Raw genomic sequence first — 16,156 nt, 5'->3', positions numbered from 1 at the left:
CCATGTGCCTGCATCCAGACTGAGTTTTAACATCTTTAATGTCACAGTGATGCTGAAGACGATATTTGGGCTTGGATGGGACACAGTGCTAGCATTGCTGTCCTGCTTTCGGTACTCAGCCATGCCATCTCCACAGCTCCTGTGGAATTCAGCATTAGTGAGGGATGTAGCTCAAGAAAAAATAAACAACCCAGCACGATGTGGTGGGGGTAGATGCTTCTGAGCCTGGATTTTCCCGTGAATCACGGATGAACTTCAGTCTTCCCTTCCGTGTCTGTGTACAGGTCATGCCCATCTAATTACATTTTCTTGTCCCATAAAAGGCAAGAATGTGTCAACACTGGGATGGCATCGTGGATTAGGCATCAGGCACAATTGATTTTAGGTGATGCTCTACTGACTCACTGGGATCCCTGAAAACAGGTCCATTCACATCGCCGGTATCGCAACGCATGGAGAGATCCTATAAATACTTAGCAGCCAAGAGTTATTTGGGCTGTAGTTAGGCAGCACCTGGAGAAACCTCTGTGTATGGGAGTAAATCTGCTGCCACAGAGGGAAGATGGTAAAAAGTGGATAAAAAGTGTGGCAGATGTAAAGCATGGGTAGCAAACAAGTTCTGCTGGGGTCAGGGGAGAGCAAAGCCCCCATTCTCCAGGAGTGCCTCACTGCTGAAGCCTCCAGCTCTACCAAGTTCCCCTGTTTTGGGTCATTCCCTTCAGTTTGCCTTTACTTCTCCCATCGCTCTCCTCTTAGTGACTAAGGTACGTGATTTGACTGGTGACCTGGAACATTTAGCTCCCCTATGAAGAAAGGCTGAGGGAGCTGGGCTGGGTCAGCCTGGAGAAGAGAAGGCTGTGGGGGGACCTCACTGCAGCCCCCAGTCCCTGAAGGGAGCAGAGGAACAGGAGGGGAATCAGCTTGTTAAAGGGTGGATAATGGCAGGACAAGGGGGCTGGGGTGAAGCTGGAGGAGGGAAGGGGGAGAGGAGAGACTGGGGGGAAGTTCTGTCCAGAGAGAGTGGTGAGGGGCTGGAAGGGGCTGCCCAGAGAGGGGGTGGGTGCCCCGTCCCTGGGGGTGTTCAAGGCCAGGTTGGCTGGGGCCCTGGGCAACCTTGTGTAGCTCCAGGCCTGGAGGTTGGTGTCCCTGCCTGTGGCAGGGGGTTGGAGCTCTGTGACCCTTGGGGTCCCTTCCAACCCAGACTAGTCTGGGATTATGGAAATTTTGCCATAGAATGCAGCTTTGTTTTTACCCACTTGACTTGGCTCTGCCTAAAACCTTGTTTATTGTCGACAGTAATTTCTATGGAATATTTCTTGTATTTCATTGATGAGTGGTACCTAATTGTTGAAAACAGCAATAAAATGCAGGGTTTTGGAATCAATATCTCCCTTGCAGGAACAATATTATATAAACTACAGTGTCATCTGGAAGAGATCTTCTAGATGATGATAAAACAGCAAGGGCGGGGGGAAGTCCAAAGTTGACTCTATTTGAGGTTGGCCCTGCTGATCTTGAAGTGAAATGACCAAAAAAAGATGTATAAAATGATATTATCTTGCTTTGGCCACCGAGCCACTGTTCCTTTAGGGGTACCCCACTGCCTGAAATGGCACCTTCTTCTGGGAGGGAATCCTTCTTCAACTTGAACTCCACCTGGTATGACCCGGCAGGCTCCTGGCTCACACACACCCCTGCTCTATGCCTACAGCCCTGGCTGCACCCCTGGCACAGGCTGGTGATGGGGTGGCCACAACAATCGGCACAACAGCTACCGCCGCTCAGCCTGCGCCCAGCCAGCTCTGTGCCAGGGAAGCAGGCCCTCCCGCTGTGAGGGGAGCAGCTATGAGGAGTGTGGGGCCTGCCACTGCTGTCACTGCCATGGGGTATCCTTGGGGAGTTGTTACAGGCAATAATACAATTAATGGGAGACAGGGTTGTGTGGGACCCTCACCGGGACCGCTCCAGGACTCTCACTTTGCAGTGTTGCTGGATGCAGCTACGAGGGCACAGCCACAAGTGCTGTGTAGGACCCCAACTCTTGTTCAGGGCTGAGAAAGGTGCTCAGCACACAGGGTCCCCCTTGTCTTTCACTTTTCTAATGTTCCCCTTGGGTTCCTCATGCTTTTTGCTGGTTGTTTCTTGCCCACTCTCCTCCTGCTGACTTGACAGAGGCACTGCCCTGTAAAACGTCCTCTGCAGAGCTTGTCCTCAGCACTGACATCATCCCACTGCTGTGGCTTTCATGGCATGGAGACAGTTTCCTCCTGAATTTATGCAATCTGCTTTCCTGCTGAGATAACAAAACTCCAGCTCAGCAGAGATTTGCTCTCTCTGTTCCTCTCCTTAAATGAATGACACAACCTGCAGCTCCTCAGCTTACCCCAGAGCGTAGGTGAAGACTTGGACTGCTTAGAAAGACTTGAGATAGGAGATTTTTATCTCCTCTTCCCCCAAAGACTTCCAGACTCACAGCCTGGAGCATCAAGCCTGATTGGTTTCAACCTCCTGCTTAGAGCAGGATGGGTTTGGCACTGGCAGAAGGGCAGCTGGGTGTCTGGGGAGGGGGTCAGCAACCCCTTCGTGCACAGCACCGCACGTCCCTGACCCCGACGTTCATTCCGTGCACCTGCAATCACGTCCCTTGCACATGGGAACGATGCTCCTCATTATTTTAATTAACAGTAATAATAAAACAAGTGCTAATAATAAGTTTCTCGTTCCTTTCAAAGCTCCAGTGCAAACCCTTTGCTAATTAAATATCTGGCACATTACACACAGTGCTGCTCTGATCCCACAGAGCCACGAATTCCTGCAGCAATCTGCCTCTGTGCTGGTGGATGCTGGAGGAGAACCTGGGGATGAATCTAGAACATTGAGAAATGCAATGGGTGGGTTTCTGGGGCCATCTGCCCATTTGATATTCCTCCCTTTCTACCTCCACAAGGGAAACTGAGAACTTAGAATCATAGAATCACAGAACTTCTCTAGTTCCTGCTGAGAAAAGCCAGCTTGAGCCCTGATAGGAGCTGGGAACCTCTATTTTTCTGTTTGCCATAACTTTCCTCTGGTTTCCCAGACCTGAAGTGCTGTTTTGGGGACTGGAGTTCACCATGGGGGTTTAATGTCGTGGTGCGTGGTCTGACTTTAAAGCCAGTCTTATTTTGCATCAGCCAGCATGCTGGCCAGGCAATACAGACTCCTGCTGGGATTTTCAAAGGCAGCAGGATTACCTTGCACAAAGCATCTTGGACTCGATGATCCTTAGGGGTCCCTCAACTCAGGAGATTCTGTGATCTATCTAACCTCGTATTCTCTACTTCTAAGATTAAGTGTGGTATAGTTCTTCCTCTGCTCACACCCTCTTGTTTATAGTGATTTTTTCAGACTTCCTAGATGGAAGCTTTCCTAGATGGTGAGCTTTTGTGCTCACCAGACACTCCTTAATAGAGCAGAGCTTCTTTTTCAGCTCCTCCAAGATGTGCCTGTGAGGGTCTGAGGCTCAGGGCCAGTTGTCACAGAGCCAAGGGGCTGGGATTAAGGAGAGATGCTGATCTGCACCTTCAACTCCCATTGAAGCATTCCCAAACCCAGCACCTGGATCGGACTGGCAGATGCAGGAGGTTTGGGGACCAGAGAGCTGAGCTCTGATGCTCTGCTGCCATCGAAGTGCAGTGGGAAGGGGGTGAAGCTGCGAGGAGCAGCTCTTGCTCATGAAATCAGGCTAGGGAATGCTGCTGAAGGTAAAGAGGGTGGAAAAACACCAGGACATCAGCACGTTTTGTGAGCTTTAGGCTTTAATATCACACCTTTGCTGCTGGAGACAGAAGCAGGGAATGAACGGATTGGAATTCTCTCGCGCGTGGGGGCAAATCATGTTTCCACCGCGCTAATGCCGCTTTGCATGGTGAGGAGCAGGGAGAGGAGGGATGGGGCAGGACCTGCCCAAGCTGAGGACCGTATCTTGCAGAGGAGAGGGGAGAGATGCAGCCCCACAATGTGCGCTGACCGTCGGCTCGTCCTTCCCCCTTCACTTCTGCTGCTGCGGGGGCCACTGCACCGGCTGCTTGATCTGCTGCTGCTGTTGGCAGGGAACAGGAGCCACCGGCACCTGCCCGGGGCACTGGGGAGGGAGAACCACCACGGGGGTCACATCCTGCACGGCGCTGACTTCGTGGCAGATGACCTCCTCGGATCCATGGCAGGATCTCTCCTTGTCGTGGCAGGAGGAGGCTCCGCTGTGGCAGGAGGAGCTCTCGTTGCTGTGGCAGCCTCTGTCTGCACGGGAACACATTTTTTTCGGCTGGTGGGCTGAACCCTGGGGAGGAGAAACCTTTGTCATTTAGGTGCATGAAGGGCTGGCAGCGTTCTTGCCTTGCTTGGTGTCAAGATTTCCTTGAGGTGTTTACGAGCCCGCTGAGGCTAGTCAGGATTTGCCTGGATGCTCATTCCATCCCCCTGGCTTGGGGCTTCAGTCCTGCAGTGCCACATCAGCCTGCATCACCTGAACACCCTCACAAGCCATCCCACTGCCCCCCCAACATCCCCCATCTCCATATCTGCTGGTGCCCATCAGCCACTTCCCTGCTTTCCTCTCCTGCATCCCACTCATGCAAGACACCCTGGGATTACCTCAGGGCTGTGTAACAGCGGAGCAGATGCGCCCTGGGCTGTCAGTTTATGCTGCACTGGCAAGAGGCATCTTGGCAAGGGTCTCAAAAAACTCAGAGCCCAGAGCTGGCCCTGGCACAGCTGGTGAATTTAGAGCCAAGACCGTTGGTATGAAGCCACAGCAAACTACACTTTCAAAGCCAGGAACTCAAAATGAAGAGACTCCTATGCCTTCCCCCATCCTCGTGTCTTCTGCTCCCTCACATGCCCTGCAGACCCTTGTCCAGTCAAGCTCAATTCCCTGAGGCTTGAGAAAAATCCTACATGCACATCTAACCCCCCTCTTCTGAGGAGAGCTGAGATTTCAGGAGGCAGAAGGCATCCAGGATGCACCCAGCTGAGCTGAAGGCTCTTCAGGCTGCTCCTTCCTCCCAGAGTTGAAATCTACCCACCTCCTCAGTCCTTCCCTAAGTTTCTTCAAGCACAGCTTAACACTTCCAGCTCCCGAAGACTTACATTTTCCAGAGGAGCTCAGTAAATGACTCAGGCTCATAAGCCAAATTAAAATTCCCAGCCAGAACTCAGGGCTTCTTATGAAAGATCAGACCACCGTCTCCCCTTCCCTCCAAAACCCCATCCTTTCATTTTTTATTCCCAGCTTATCCTGTGGAAACCAGGAATCCCAAGCACTGAAGTAGTCTAAATATATATGACAAGAACAGTAAATTTTGCTGCTTAGAACAGCAGGTCTTGAGTCCAATTTTGATAGCACAAAGCTGCCCCAGACACCAAGGCAAGAACTCAGCTCTCAATAATCCCACAGACAGACCTGGCTTTCCAAGAGCATAACTCAGCTCAGCTGGGCAAATTTTCATAGGAAAGAAAAGTTACTGGTGTAGCAGCAACTTACCTTGGCTGTGAAGGCTCTGAAGGAGGAGTGGAGCTGGGTGAATGAGCTGCTCTCCCACCTGAGATCTTTTATACGGTTCCTAGGTCTCTTCCTGAAAATGCAATAAACCCCCGGGGAAAAATGACCCTGTATTTACAAAACAGCCTCGCCCCTAATTATCTACCACCTTCAAAGCTTATTCAACCTGGTTTCTTTGATTGACTTGTCATACAGTAGATTGTCTTCCTTGTGTTACACAGCTTTAATTGCCACCTTGCCCCACGCCGGTTGTAATGCGCGGAGAGTGAAAACCGTGTGGGTGGCTTGACTGTCTCACCGTCACACCAGGATGAGTTTTATATTGCAAAATGGATGGCAAAGGTGACAGTTTTTTGTTTTTTTTTGGAGGCTTGTATCCTCCTGAAAACTCTTGTCCAAAGTCTGGCAGGGAGGAGAGGTCACGATGCTTGGGTGCCTCTAACTGCTGTTGGCAGGACCGGGGTCTGGCGCAGTGGACAAGAGCTGCTGCTTTTGGATTGTTGACATTAAAAATGGGGTTTTTTTTCTTTAGAAAGTCCTCATTACACAACCCCCAAAAGCATCTTTAAAGCTGTCTTCATCCTGTAAGACATCTGCAGGTTCCAGGAGCTTAGCAGCTGAGGGTTCCCTCAAATCTCCTCTCTCCAGCGGTGTCATTTCCCAGGGCAATAAAACCAGGATAATGAAGCTTGTGGCTGCTGTGGCAGGTTCCAAGGACTGCGATGGGAAAGTGAGCATCAGAGCCAGGTAGTGACACAGGATGCTTTGTGAAGTCTTGGTTTAAACCCATGAACACACCAAAAAATGTAGTGTGATTTCTCTACCCACACCTTTTACAGCCATTTAGCTGACATCGACATAGTTACCACTAATTTCCACTGCTGACGTATTTTTTCCTGGACAATAACAAGAAGCCACAACTGGAATTGTCCTTGTAGATTTTCTGTTTCTCTAACACTTTAATTTTTATTAATTTTATTTCATTTCCTGCCTCTGAAGTAGCCATCCTCTGTGCCAGGAAACGCATGCCTACAGAAGCTTATGTTGGGCAAACCTTGCGTTCATGAGTAAACCCTGAGTAAAACACTAGCTTGGAGACCACGTACCCAAGATCACCGTGCACCTCCAGCACACCCAGCTCTTCCCTGGGGGGCAGGATGGGTGCAAAAGCAGCGGATGGCTGCAATCCTGGGTCACTCACTGGGCCGTGGTGCAATCATCTGTGCAACCATGGCTTTGCAATATCCCCAGTTTCTGCTTTCCCCCCCTCCCATTAACAGCTCCACCGTGCAATTCCAGCTGGATCACGCTGCATTTTGGCCTGTTTTGTGCCTGAAAACATGGGAGTCAACAGGTTTTGTTGGGCAGAGACCAGCCCAACATCTGGAGCGGAGGGATGGCTCCCGCTCGCTGCCTCCACAATCATTCCTTTAGTTTCTATCCAGAGGTTGGGACTTTCATCAGGCAGCCAGAGCCCTGTTTACCCTTCAACCTCCCTGTTTGCAAACTGCTGAAGCAGAGGGGGCCATGGCTCCTGCAAGCACCAACACGCTGGCGGGGCGAGAGTCCTGCGTTACCGCAGCTCCGTCATCCTCCAGGGATGACTCATTCCTCCCCCGTTGCACAAGAGAGGGAGGGAAATCTGCATGGGCAGATACTCATGGGTAGTAAAACCCATCCTCATGCTGCAGACAGAGGCAGTGGGATGCAGCCCCAGCTCCTGATGCTCAAGCTCTGGATGCAACAGCATCCTCCTTCTCCTCTATTATACTATTATTTAATCAAACCCAGTTAACATCTAAGCTTGGGGACAAGCTTTCTCAGACCAGGCTCAAAGAACTAACTACATGAGACAGTGAATAAGAAATTTACTTTTCCCATTATATATAATTTTTTCCCTTTTTTGGGGGGGTGGGACTGAAATTTTGGGATGTTTTTTGGCCAGTTAATTGAGTAATCAAGAAGTTTTATTTTAATACTCCGGATTCTGACCAGTTTTCAGGAAGTATCTTGGAAGCTGATTGGGTTTTCTGAGGTTTTTCCTACCTCTGATGCTATCATGGGAAGAAGGGAAAATAACAAATGGGTAACGATGTGGTAGATTTCAGAAATATGAGTGGATGCAAATAAATGATAAAGCTGCCTAATTTTAGACCAATTTAATATGGCTGGTGACAAAACCTTGTATAACGTTCCCCACACCGCAGCCCTCCAGTCTTACAACGAAGAGGAGGCTGAGGGGAGCCCTTCTCCCCACCTCCCCTGCCCTGCCAGGAGGGTGCAGAGAGGTGGGCGATGGTCTCTGCAGCCAGGGGACAGGAGATGGGACAAGGGGCAATGGGCTCAAGCTGCCCCAGGGCAGGGTCAGAGCAGATGGGAGGGGAAAGTTCTTCCCTGGCAGAGTTGTGGGGCTGTGGCACAGGCTGCCCAGGGAGGGGCTGAGTCCCCTTCCCTGGGGGTGTTTAACAGAGGGGAGATGAGGTGCTCAGGGAGCTGGTTCAGCACAGGATGGGAACGGTTGGACTTGAGGAGCTTAAAGGGCTTTTCCAACCTGGGGATTCTGTGATTCTGTTTTACATCACGAAAGGGACTCATTTTGGCACCAAACAACTGGCTAAAACTCAGAGGATTGGGGTTTTTGTAAGCTGTGGTCTTCTTACAAACATCAGGGAAGGTTTTCTGGATCTTTACTGAGCTAAAAGGATCAAAATCCTCACAGCTGGGTGAAACAGCAATGGTAAAATATATTTAAAAATATAAATTCATGCTCTTTTGTCTCACTTTTGAACAGATTCTGATCTATGGGGCTTTTTTTCTTTTATTGGTGATCACAGAATCCCAGACTGGGCTGGGCTGGGAGGGACCCCAAGGGTCCCAGAGCTCCAACCCCCTGCCACAGGCAGGGACACCAACCTCCAGGCCTGGAGCTACATATTTGAAGGTCTCAAAAAAAAAAATATATATATATATTTGAAGGTCTTAACCCCCCCAGAGAACACTCCTGCAATGCTGAACGCTTGGCAAACACCGCGCTAGCGACCGGCACAGGGTGTTCAAGCCACCCCCGTGCTGTCCTCTCAGCACACCCCAGAGGAAGCATCTTCTCCCTGTGCCTAATTTAGGGCCTGATCCTATCAAGAAGCAAAAATGCCATGAAGCAGGTTGCTGTGAAAGGGAACAAACGGGTTTGTTCCAGTTGCCTCATGTCCCTGGTGTAAGAAATGAGGCTGATGAGGCCCAGCTTGCGACACCCCCCTGCAATCTTGCTGGGACAGGAGCCTGGCGTGTCCCGGCTTCCCAGTAAACAGCCTCGTGCTCCCAGGTCACGCCGTAAATAATAATCAGTTGGAGATCACCAGGAAGCTTCGGGTATCTCCTTAGGGTGTCTCATGGGGTCTGACCCGTATGCCCATGGAGGGGGGGTCTTGTCAGGGCAGATTTCCTGGGCACAGCACTGGGGGGGTGAAGCTCTGCTTTTGGCAGGGGCACAGTGAAGAGCCTTCTCCTGCTGTTGAAAATGATGTGTTTTAATAGAATTAAAATATTTCTAATTTAAATGATTAATCATTTTAACTACATTATTAATTAATTTAATTAGTAATTAAATATTTCTATTTTAATAGAAATTAAAATATTTCTAGGATATTTTAATTAAAGATACTTTAATTAAAATACTTTAATTAAAATATTTCTAGAATATTTTAATTTCTAGAAAATGTTATAGAAATATTTCATAGAAATTAAAATAATAGAATTAAAATATTTCTGTTTTAATAGAGTTAAACTGCTTATCACATTTCAGGGTGGCTGTGAAATGTGCCTCAGAAAGGTTGGAAGATGAGCCTGGCGCTGGGAAGTGGAGTCCTTGGGCATCCATGTTTAGAGGGAAGGTGACAGAAATTAAAGGAATTCATCCAGATGCTGTAAATTCCCACAGACCCTGAAGTTTTATTTTCCAGCCCAAAAGGAGACAGAGAGAAGAGTCTTTCCCCTGTTGCCAAAACACAACCCATGTAGCCCCCATGGTGCTCGTGGCAGCACTACTGCCCCATGCGAGGAGCACAGAGCTCCCCAGCCACAAGCACACGTCCAGGGTGTTCTCCTTTCAAGGGGGGGGGGGTGTCCATCACTTCTTCTGGCTGGGGGGCCAGTGGGTGGTCTGCTTGATCTGTTGGTCCTCGATGTTGGGAATGACCACGGGGCATTTCTGCTGCATGGTCTGGGAGGACTCACCGCCTCCTGAGCCGAGCTCTGGGCCAGAGCATCCCCCAGGGCCATAACCCACCCCTCCACCATAGTACCCCGACCCACCACTGCCCCCACCTGTCACTAATGCCCTTCCCCTCGGTGGTGCATCGTATCCATACTCATATCCGTATCCACATCCTCCTCCTGCTGTGATGCCCAAGTTCCCACTGTGGCAGCTGTATCCTACACCAACCCCAGAGATGTCAGTGCCATCCTGGCCTGAGTACCCAATTCCACCCCCAGTGCCATAGACTGGGAGCGTTCCCCCTGCCGTGCCCCAGCCAGATGTCCCCCCACTGTCACCACAGGATATCACAACAGATCCGTCACTGCCACACCTGTACCCCCCTGCGATGCCCAAGGTGGATGACGTTGTCATGGGGTGGCAGGATGAAGCTTCGGGGCTGTAGATGACCGAGCCTTCCCTATCACAGAAGAAGGACCCACGTCCCTCCAGGCTCGAGACGCACCCACCGCTGCCGTAGCATCCTCTGTGGTATGTGATCTCCCCGCTGTAGCCCCTGCTCCGCCGGGCACATCTCCTTCGGAGACAGTGGTAAATCTGGAAGAGGGAGGAAAAAATACAACCACCCAAACCTGCATCGTTTGGCTTCGTTCTGCAGCATGGGCAGGTGGAGAGCTTTCAGGTGGTGTGGTCAGAAGGGCTTTGCCAGAGCCTGGGGCGATGCCAGCCTTTGGACATGGGTGTTCTGTGAACTACCTCACTGCTCTTCAAATCTGAGAGTGTTTTGTCTCTTACTGGGATAGTTTTTCCTCTTTCTTGTCTCTGGGGTGCATTTCCAGAGAACCAAAGTATGAAATAGATTCTTTTAACATCTAAAGACGTTAAAGGTTGTGGAAACCCCATTCCTGGAAGCATTTAAGGTCAGGCTGGATGAGTCTTTAGGCACCCTGATCTAGTGGAGGGTGTCCCTGCCCATGACAGGGCGGGTGGGAACTGGATAATCTCTGAGGTCCCTTCCAACCCAAAGCATTCGATGATTCCACGATTCTAATAACTCCCGTGGTTTCCCCCGCTCCTCTTCACAACCATGACTACAGGCAGGTAAAAATAGCAAGGATTATCCCCTGCTTCTGTTTTCAAACTGTTGCAAGAGAGGAGGATCAGAATTCCCGTGCAGGATGGCATTGCTGGCTCTGCTGTTGCCGTCGTTGCGTAGCATCCTCAGAGGTCTTTTACATACAGCCACGGAGGTGTGTAACCCCAACCAAGGGCTGCACAGGCTGGTTACTCAACAGCATAAAAGACGTGTCCCACACATCACAAACTGCAAAGACCATGCGCTGGTCCAGCTACAGATGCATCCAGCCTTTTTAGCCTTCTCAGCCCCATAGGTCCCAGTACGGAGCTACAGCCAGACACCATACAGATCCCGGGAACCTTTGCTATGGATGCTCAGGCAGCATGGGTACCACCACAAGCTCACATCAAGACCTCAAACGAAGTCGCCTCCCGTGAGTAGGAAATAATAAAGCCTCAGAAAAGAGCAGACTTACCCTCCTCAGCCATTGGAAACACATTTAGGAGACAAAAGTCGACTGAATGAAGAGCTTTAACAGCCAGGAACTTTTATATGGCATTTAGCATATATGGGAAGTGAGACAGCCTAAGGAATGGCAAGGATTTATTTACCAAACTCTGATTTCAGTGTTTGCTTTGACTCATAACAACCGATCGATATCTCCCCTTCACGCTTATTGGGTTACAGGCGGCATTAATTGCTACTCCGGCTTAATGATGCTATTCCTGTGCTCCTGCCTGGAGCTATGCAGGACCGCTTCAGGTCCCAGTGAGGTGGTAATGCTGGGGGACACCAGGGGGGATGTGGGTGTGGGAGTGGGTGTAGGGAAATGCTGAGGAAGAGGATTAGTGTGGGGCAGAGGGTAGTGCTGCTCAGGGAAGGGACAGGCTGTGGTTCAGTGGTTGGGCAGCACTTGTGTCTTGGGGTGTTGCTGAGATCAGTGGGTTCCCAGGAGAGGGGAAGGGAGATGCTCAGAAAGCAACTGGCGGTCGCACAGCACATCAGTCCCCTCCCAGCATCACACTGGTGAGCTCCAGGGGGGGATTTTTCTGAAGGAGACATTTGTGTCTGAACCAGAAGCGTGTCCAAAGCGAAGCACCCAGCTCAGGTATTTTGCAAGGGTGCTAGAGACGCTCTGAGAGAGCTTCAGGGACAGAATGTCCCAACTCTTAAACCCTCTGTGGCTGGCTTACTCCTCTCCTGAAGGATTACGCCTCCAGATGCCTTCCCTCTGCATTTCCATATGCCCTGTCCTACCTCGGGCTTGGGAAGAGCTGGGAGCTCAGCAGGACCCATCGTGAGGGCTGCAGGGGACCCGTGGTGGTGGTGCTGGTGGTCCCCACCACGATGTCCACGCTGCAGCCAGCTCAGCCCCACAGCACGGCTCTTGCAGGCCTGATCTGAGAGTAAGTCAGAGGTTCAACCAAAGGCCTCACCTGGGCCAGAAAGCAGCGCCCAGGGGTGGTGGGGCTGCCCTCAGCAGGGCAAAGCTTCCGTGAGTAGGGATTGAAGGCCTGGAGGCATGAGTTGGAGCGGGTTGAGCTGCCCCGAAGGACTTGCTGCTGGGTTGATTTCCTCCTGCCTGGCCCAGGGATGTTTTGGTTGACTCAGTGTGTGGGTAGGGATGCTCTGAGGTTTGCAAAGCTGGGAGGGAAGAAGGAGGATGGGAGGGATGTTGACACTGGCATGGGCATCAATAGGTATTGAGGGTTGTCCCCAGTCCCTGCCCTGCAGGGCTGAGCCTGAAGGACTGGGTCATGTCTCCCAGCAGCGCTTCATCGCTGTACAGACGTGGACATCGGGTGCTGGGACCTCAGAGCACATGGAGCTGTCAGCTGGGATGGCTGCACCGTGTACAGGAACCAGAGGGATGGTGGGTGATGGGGTTGCTTTATGTTTCATCTGTTGTTAATCTGGTGTGGAGCCCAGAGTGGGGAAATGAAGGTCCTGCAAACAGAGTGGCTGGAGAGCTGTGTCTACAGGAAGGGGCTCTTTAACCCATCTCCTACACTACAGAGAGGAGAAGGGGAATGTCTCAGCTTCCAAGACAATTAGATGCTGGTGGAGAAGACAAGAACAGACAAACTCAGGAAAAAGGTGTCTTTGAGATATCGTGATGTTTATTAGATGCACCAGATGCTCTTTGGGAAAGCAGCAGAGCCCCACCAAAGGCATCCCAACAGCACAGCGGGGCACCAGGCTCTAAATGCTGGGGGTGTCAGCACAGGGACGCTGCATCAAGGCAGGAGAGGAGAGGAGAAGGGGACACGCTGGGAAGGAACAGGCCGACAGAGTCGGGTCTGGGTGGAGAAAGGCGACGTGGCCGAGGCTGGGCTGCTCCTGATGCGCTCCAGGGCTGCCCCTGGCTGCTACTTCTGGTGGCCGGGGCTCCAGTGGCAGGTCTGCTTGGTCTGGTGGGACTCGATGTGGGGAATGACAATAGGGCATTTCTGCTGGCTGGAGCCTCCACCACCCCCTCCAGAGCTGATGATGATTGTGTGGCCTGAGGAACCGCCACTGGATCCTCCACTGCAGCATCCAGAGGATCCCCCACTGCTCCCACCTCCAATGATGATCTTGCCTCCTGAGGATCCACCACTGGAACCTCCACCACAGCATCCAGAGGATCCCCCACTGCTCCCACCTCCAATGATGATGGGTCCTGAAGACCCACCACTGGACCCCCCACCACAGCACCATCCGGATGAGCCACCTCCTCCACCACCTGAGCTAATAATGATCTTCTGGCCAGATCCCCCACTGCCACCGCTGTATCCTCCTCCCATGCCGTAGCTTGAGGAGCCCCCACCACAGCATCCAGAGGATCCTCCACTGCTCCCACCTCCAATGATGATCTTTGACCCTGAAGACCCACCACTGGATCCTCCACCACAGCATCCAGAGGATCCTCCACTGCTCCCACCTCCGATGATGATCTTTGACCCTGAAGACCCACCACTGGAACCTCCACCACAGCATCCAGAGGATCCCCCACTGCTCCCACCTCCAATGATGATCTTCCCTCCTGAAGACCCACCACTGGATCCTCCACCACAGCACCATCCAGAGGATCCCCCACTGCTCCCACCTCCAATGATGATTGGTCCTGATGACCCACCACTGGATCCTCCACCACAGCATCCAGATGATCCCCCACTGCTCCCACCTCCAATGATGATCTTTGATCCTGAAGACCCACCACTGGATCCTCCACCACAGCATCCAGAGGATCCCCCACTGCTCCCACCTCCAATGATGGTCTTTGATCCTGAAGACCCACCACTGGATCCTCCACAGCACCATCCGGATGATCCCCCACTGCTCCCACCTCCAATGATGGTCTTTGATCCTGAAGACCCACCACTGGACCCCCCACCACAGCATCCAGAGGAACCCCCACTGCTCCCACCACCGATGATGATCTTTGATCCTGAAGACCCACCACTGGATCCTCCACCACAGCATCCAGAGGATCCCCCACTACCTCCACTCCCAATGATGATCTTCCCTCCTGAAGACCCACCACTGGACCCCCCACCACAGCACCATCCGGATGAGCCGCCTCCTCCACCACCTGAGCTAATAACGATCTTCTGGCCAGATCCCCCACTGCCACCGCTGTATCCTCCTCCCATGCCGTAGCCTGAGGAGCCCCCACTGCAGCAGGAGCTGCCTCCTCCCCCACCAGAGCTCACAATGATTTTTCCAGAGCCCCCACTGCTCCCCCCGCTGCCCCCTGAGCTTGAGCCCCCACAGCAGGAGGAGCCCTGCGACTGGTAGCTGGAGGAGCTGCCCCCGTGGCAGCAGCAGCAGCCCCCACTGTGGCATCCGCTGGACTGGGAGGACGTCTCATGGCAGCCTCCGGAGCTCTGTCTGGAGCACATGCTGGACAGGTGACCCTGCAAGACACAAAATGCTGTGTGAGAGGAGGAGCCCCCTTGGAGATGCTGCTGAAGCTTCACAGGAAACAACAAGTGGAGCAGTACCAAGGCGACCCCCTGCCTGCCCCATCTTCTGCCTGCCCAAAGGAAGGGCAGCAGCCTAAACTCCCTCCCCCACGTTGGACATCAGGTAGGACCTGCAGTGGAAAGTCCCAGGGACTCTGGGAGCACGCAGGAAGGTTGGGAGTGCTTCCAGAGATTCCCACACGTGCCTTGACACGTTGGGAGCTGGCGGTCTAGAACATTGTGTCCCACTGTGGATCCTCCTGGGCGTATGGACCACCAAAAGCCACAGCAGCTGAAAACGTGCCCCAAGAACACCAGCTGCAGCTTCCTTCTGTGCAGACAGCGGTCCTGCTGGCACACCAACACGGGTTCTGCAGACTCCCCCATCCTCCTGATGCTGAGTTACATGGTTCCCTTGCTCAAAAGGATGCTCAGAGACCAACCAGTGGGCTCATCGCTCTGCCTAAGGGTGCAAAAGGTTTCCCTGTCGGTGGCCTTACCTTGAGCGGGACTGGAAGGTCTTGCAGGGCTCAGCGGCTGGTGAATGAGGAGCTTTGGGACGGGTAAGCTTTTATATTGTCCCCGTCGTGCTCCTAAGGAAGTGAGACACCCTAAGGAATGCTGATAGATGTATTTACTGGCTTTAGCTGCCTCCTGCTTTGACTCACTTGCAGCAGATAGGTGATACGAAGGGGATGTATCAATCACGTTCCGTATCGCAGTCAGTGGCTAATTCTACTTAATGATGCATTTCCACCAGCCTTGCTCTGAAATGTTGGGGGGTAACAGCTCCTGGGGGTCTAGTTTGGGGGCTCCCCAACCCGTATCTGCCAAGCTGCATCTCCTTGGGTACTCAGCAGAGAGCGGAGGCAGAGTAGATGATGGGGACTGGAGCAGGTTGGGGTTGAAGTGGGATGGAAGGACAAGGGTAAAGGACGCACTGGAGGAGAGCCCCAGTGGGTTTTGGGGGGAAAGAAAGGGGGATTCCTCAAGGACTGGTGAGATGGAGGGCTGGATGGGGAACAGATGCTCAACCCACTGGGATGGACAACCATGTGCTCAACAGGCCAGAGGTACCACCAGCCCAGACCCATTTCAGAGACCCCTGTAGGGATGGAAGAGACAAGAGGGACATTTCCCCTCGTGCTTTTGGGACCCCAAGGTGGACACATTGCTGTTGATTGAGCAGAGGGGTCTGTGCTCACCTCCAGCTTCCCAGTGGTCCTGATTTGAAATCTTTCTGCTTCAAAGGTGCGTTTGAAGGTCATCAAGACCTTACCCTTGAACTCTAGGATACTCAACATTCCCCCAGCCTCAGCAGGACCTGTTTTTTCAGGTTTCAGCTCCACTTGCCAGACCACCCACACCTCAGGCTGGAG

The 16,156-nt window shown here is 52.2% G+C and overlaps 2 protein-coding genes across 2 annotated transcripts; both read right to left on the bottom strand.

Annotated features, from left to right (window-relative positions):
* Positions 1-4,030: 4,030 nt before the first annotated feature.
* On the bottom strand, positions 4,031-4,294 carry LOC311202201 (uncharacterized protein; the record flags this gene model as incomplete). The annotated part of the gene is made up of 1 exon (XM_084276735.1): positions 4,031-4,294. One exon carries the CDS (start codon positions 4,292-4,294, stop codon positions 4,031-4,033), a length of 264 nt encoding a protein of 87 aa, XP_084132861.1.
* Positions 4,295-13,199: 8,905 nt separating this feature from the next.
* Positions 13,200-14,714, bottom strand: LOC311202114 (uncharacterized protein; the record flags this gene model as incomplete). Its single annotated transcript, XM_084276659.1, has 1 exon — positions 13,200-14,714. The coding sequence occupies one exon, from the start codon at positions 14,712-14,714 to the stop codon at positions 13,200-13,202; it is 1,515 nt and encodes a 504-aa protein (XP_084132785.1).
* Positions 14,715-16,156: the final 1,442 nt, after the last annotated feature.

The sequence above is a fragment of the Gallinula chloropus genome, assembly GCF_964237585.1.
Source record: "Gallinula chloropus genome assembly, chromosome: 29".
Classification (NCBI taxonomy): domain Eukaryota; kingdom Metazoa; phylum Chordata; class Aves; order Gruiformes; family Rallidae; genus Gallinula; species Gallinula chloropus.
The sequence above is the reverse complement of the archived record's forward strand: the minus strand, read 5'-3'. Positions and strand labels throughout refer to the sequence as shown.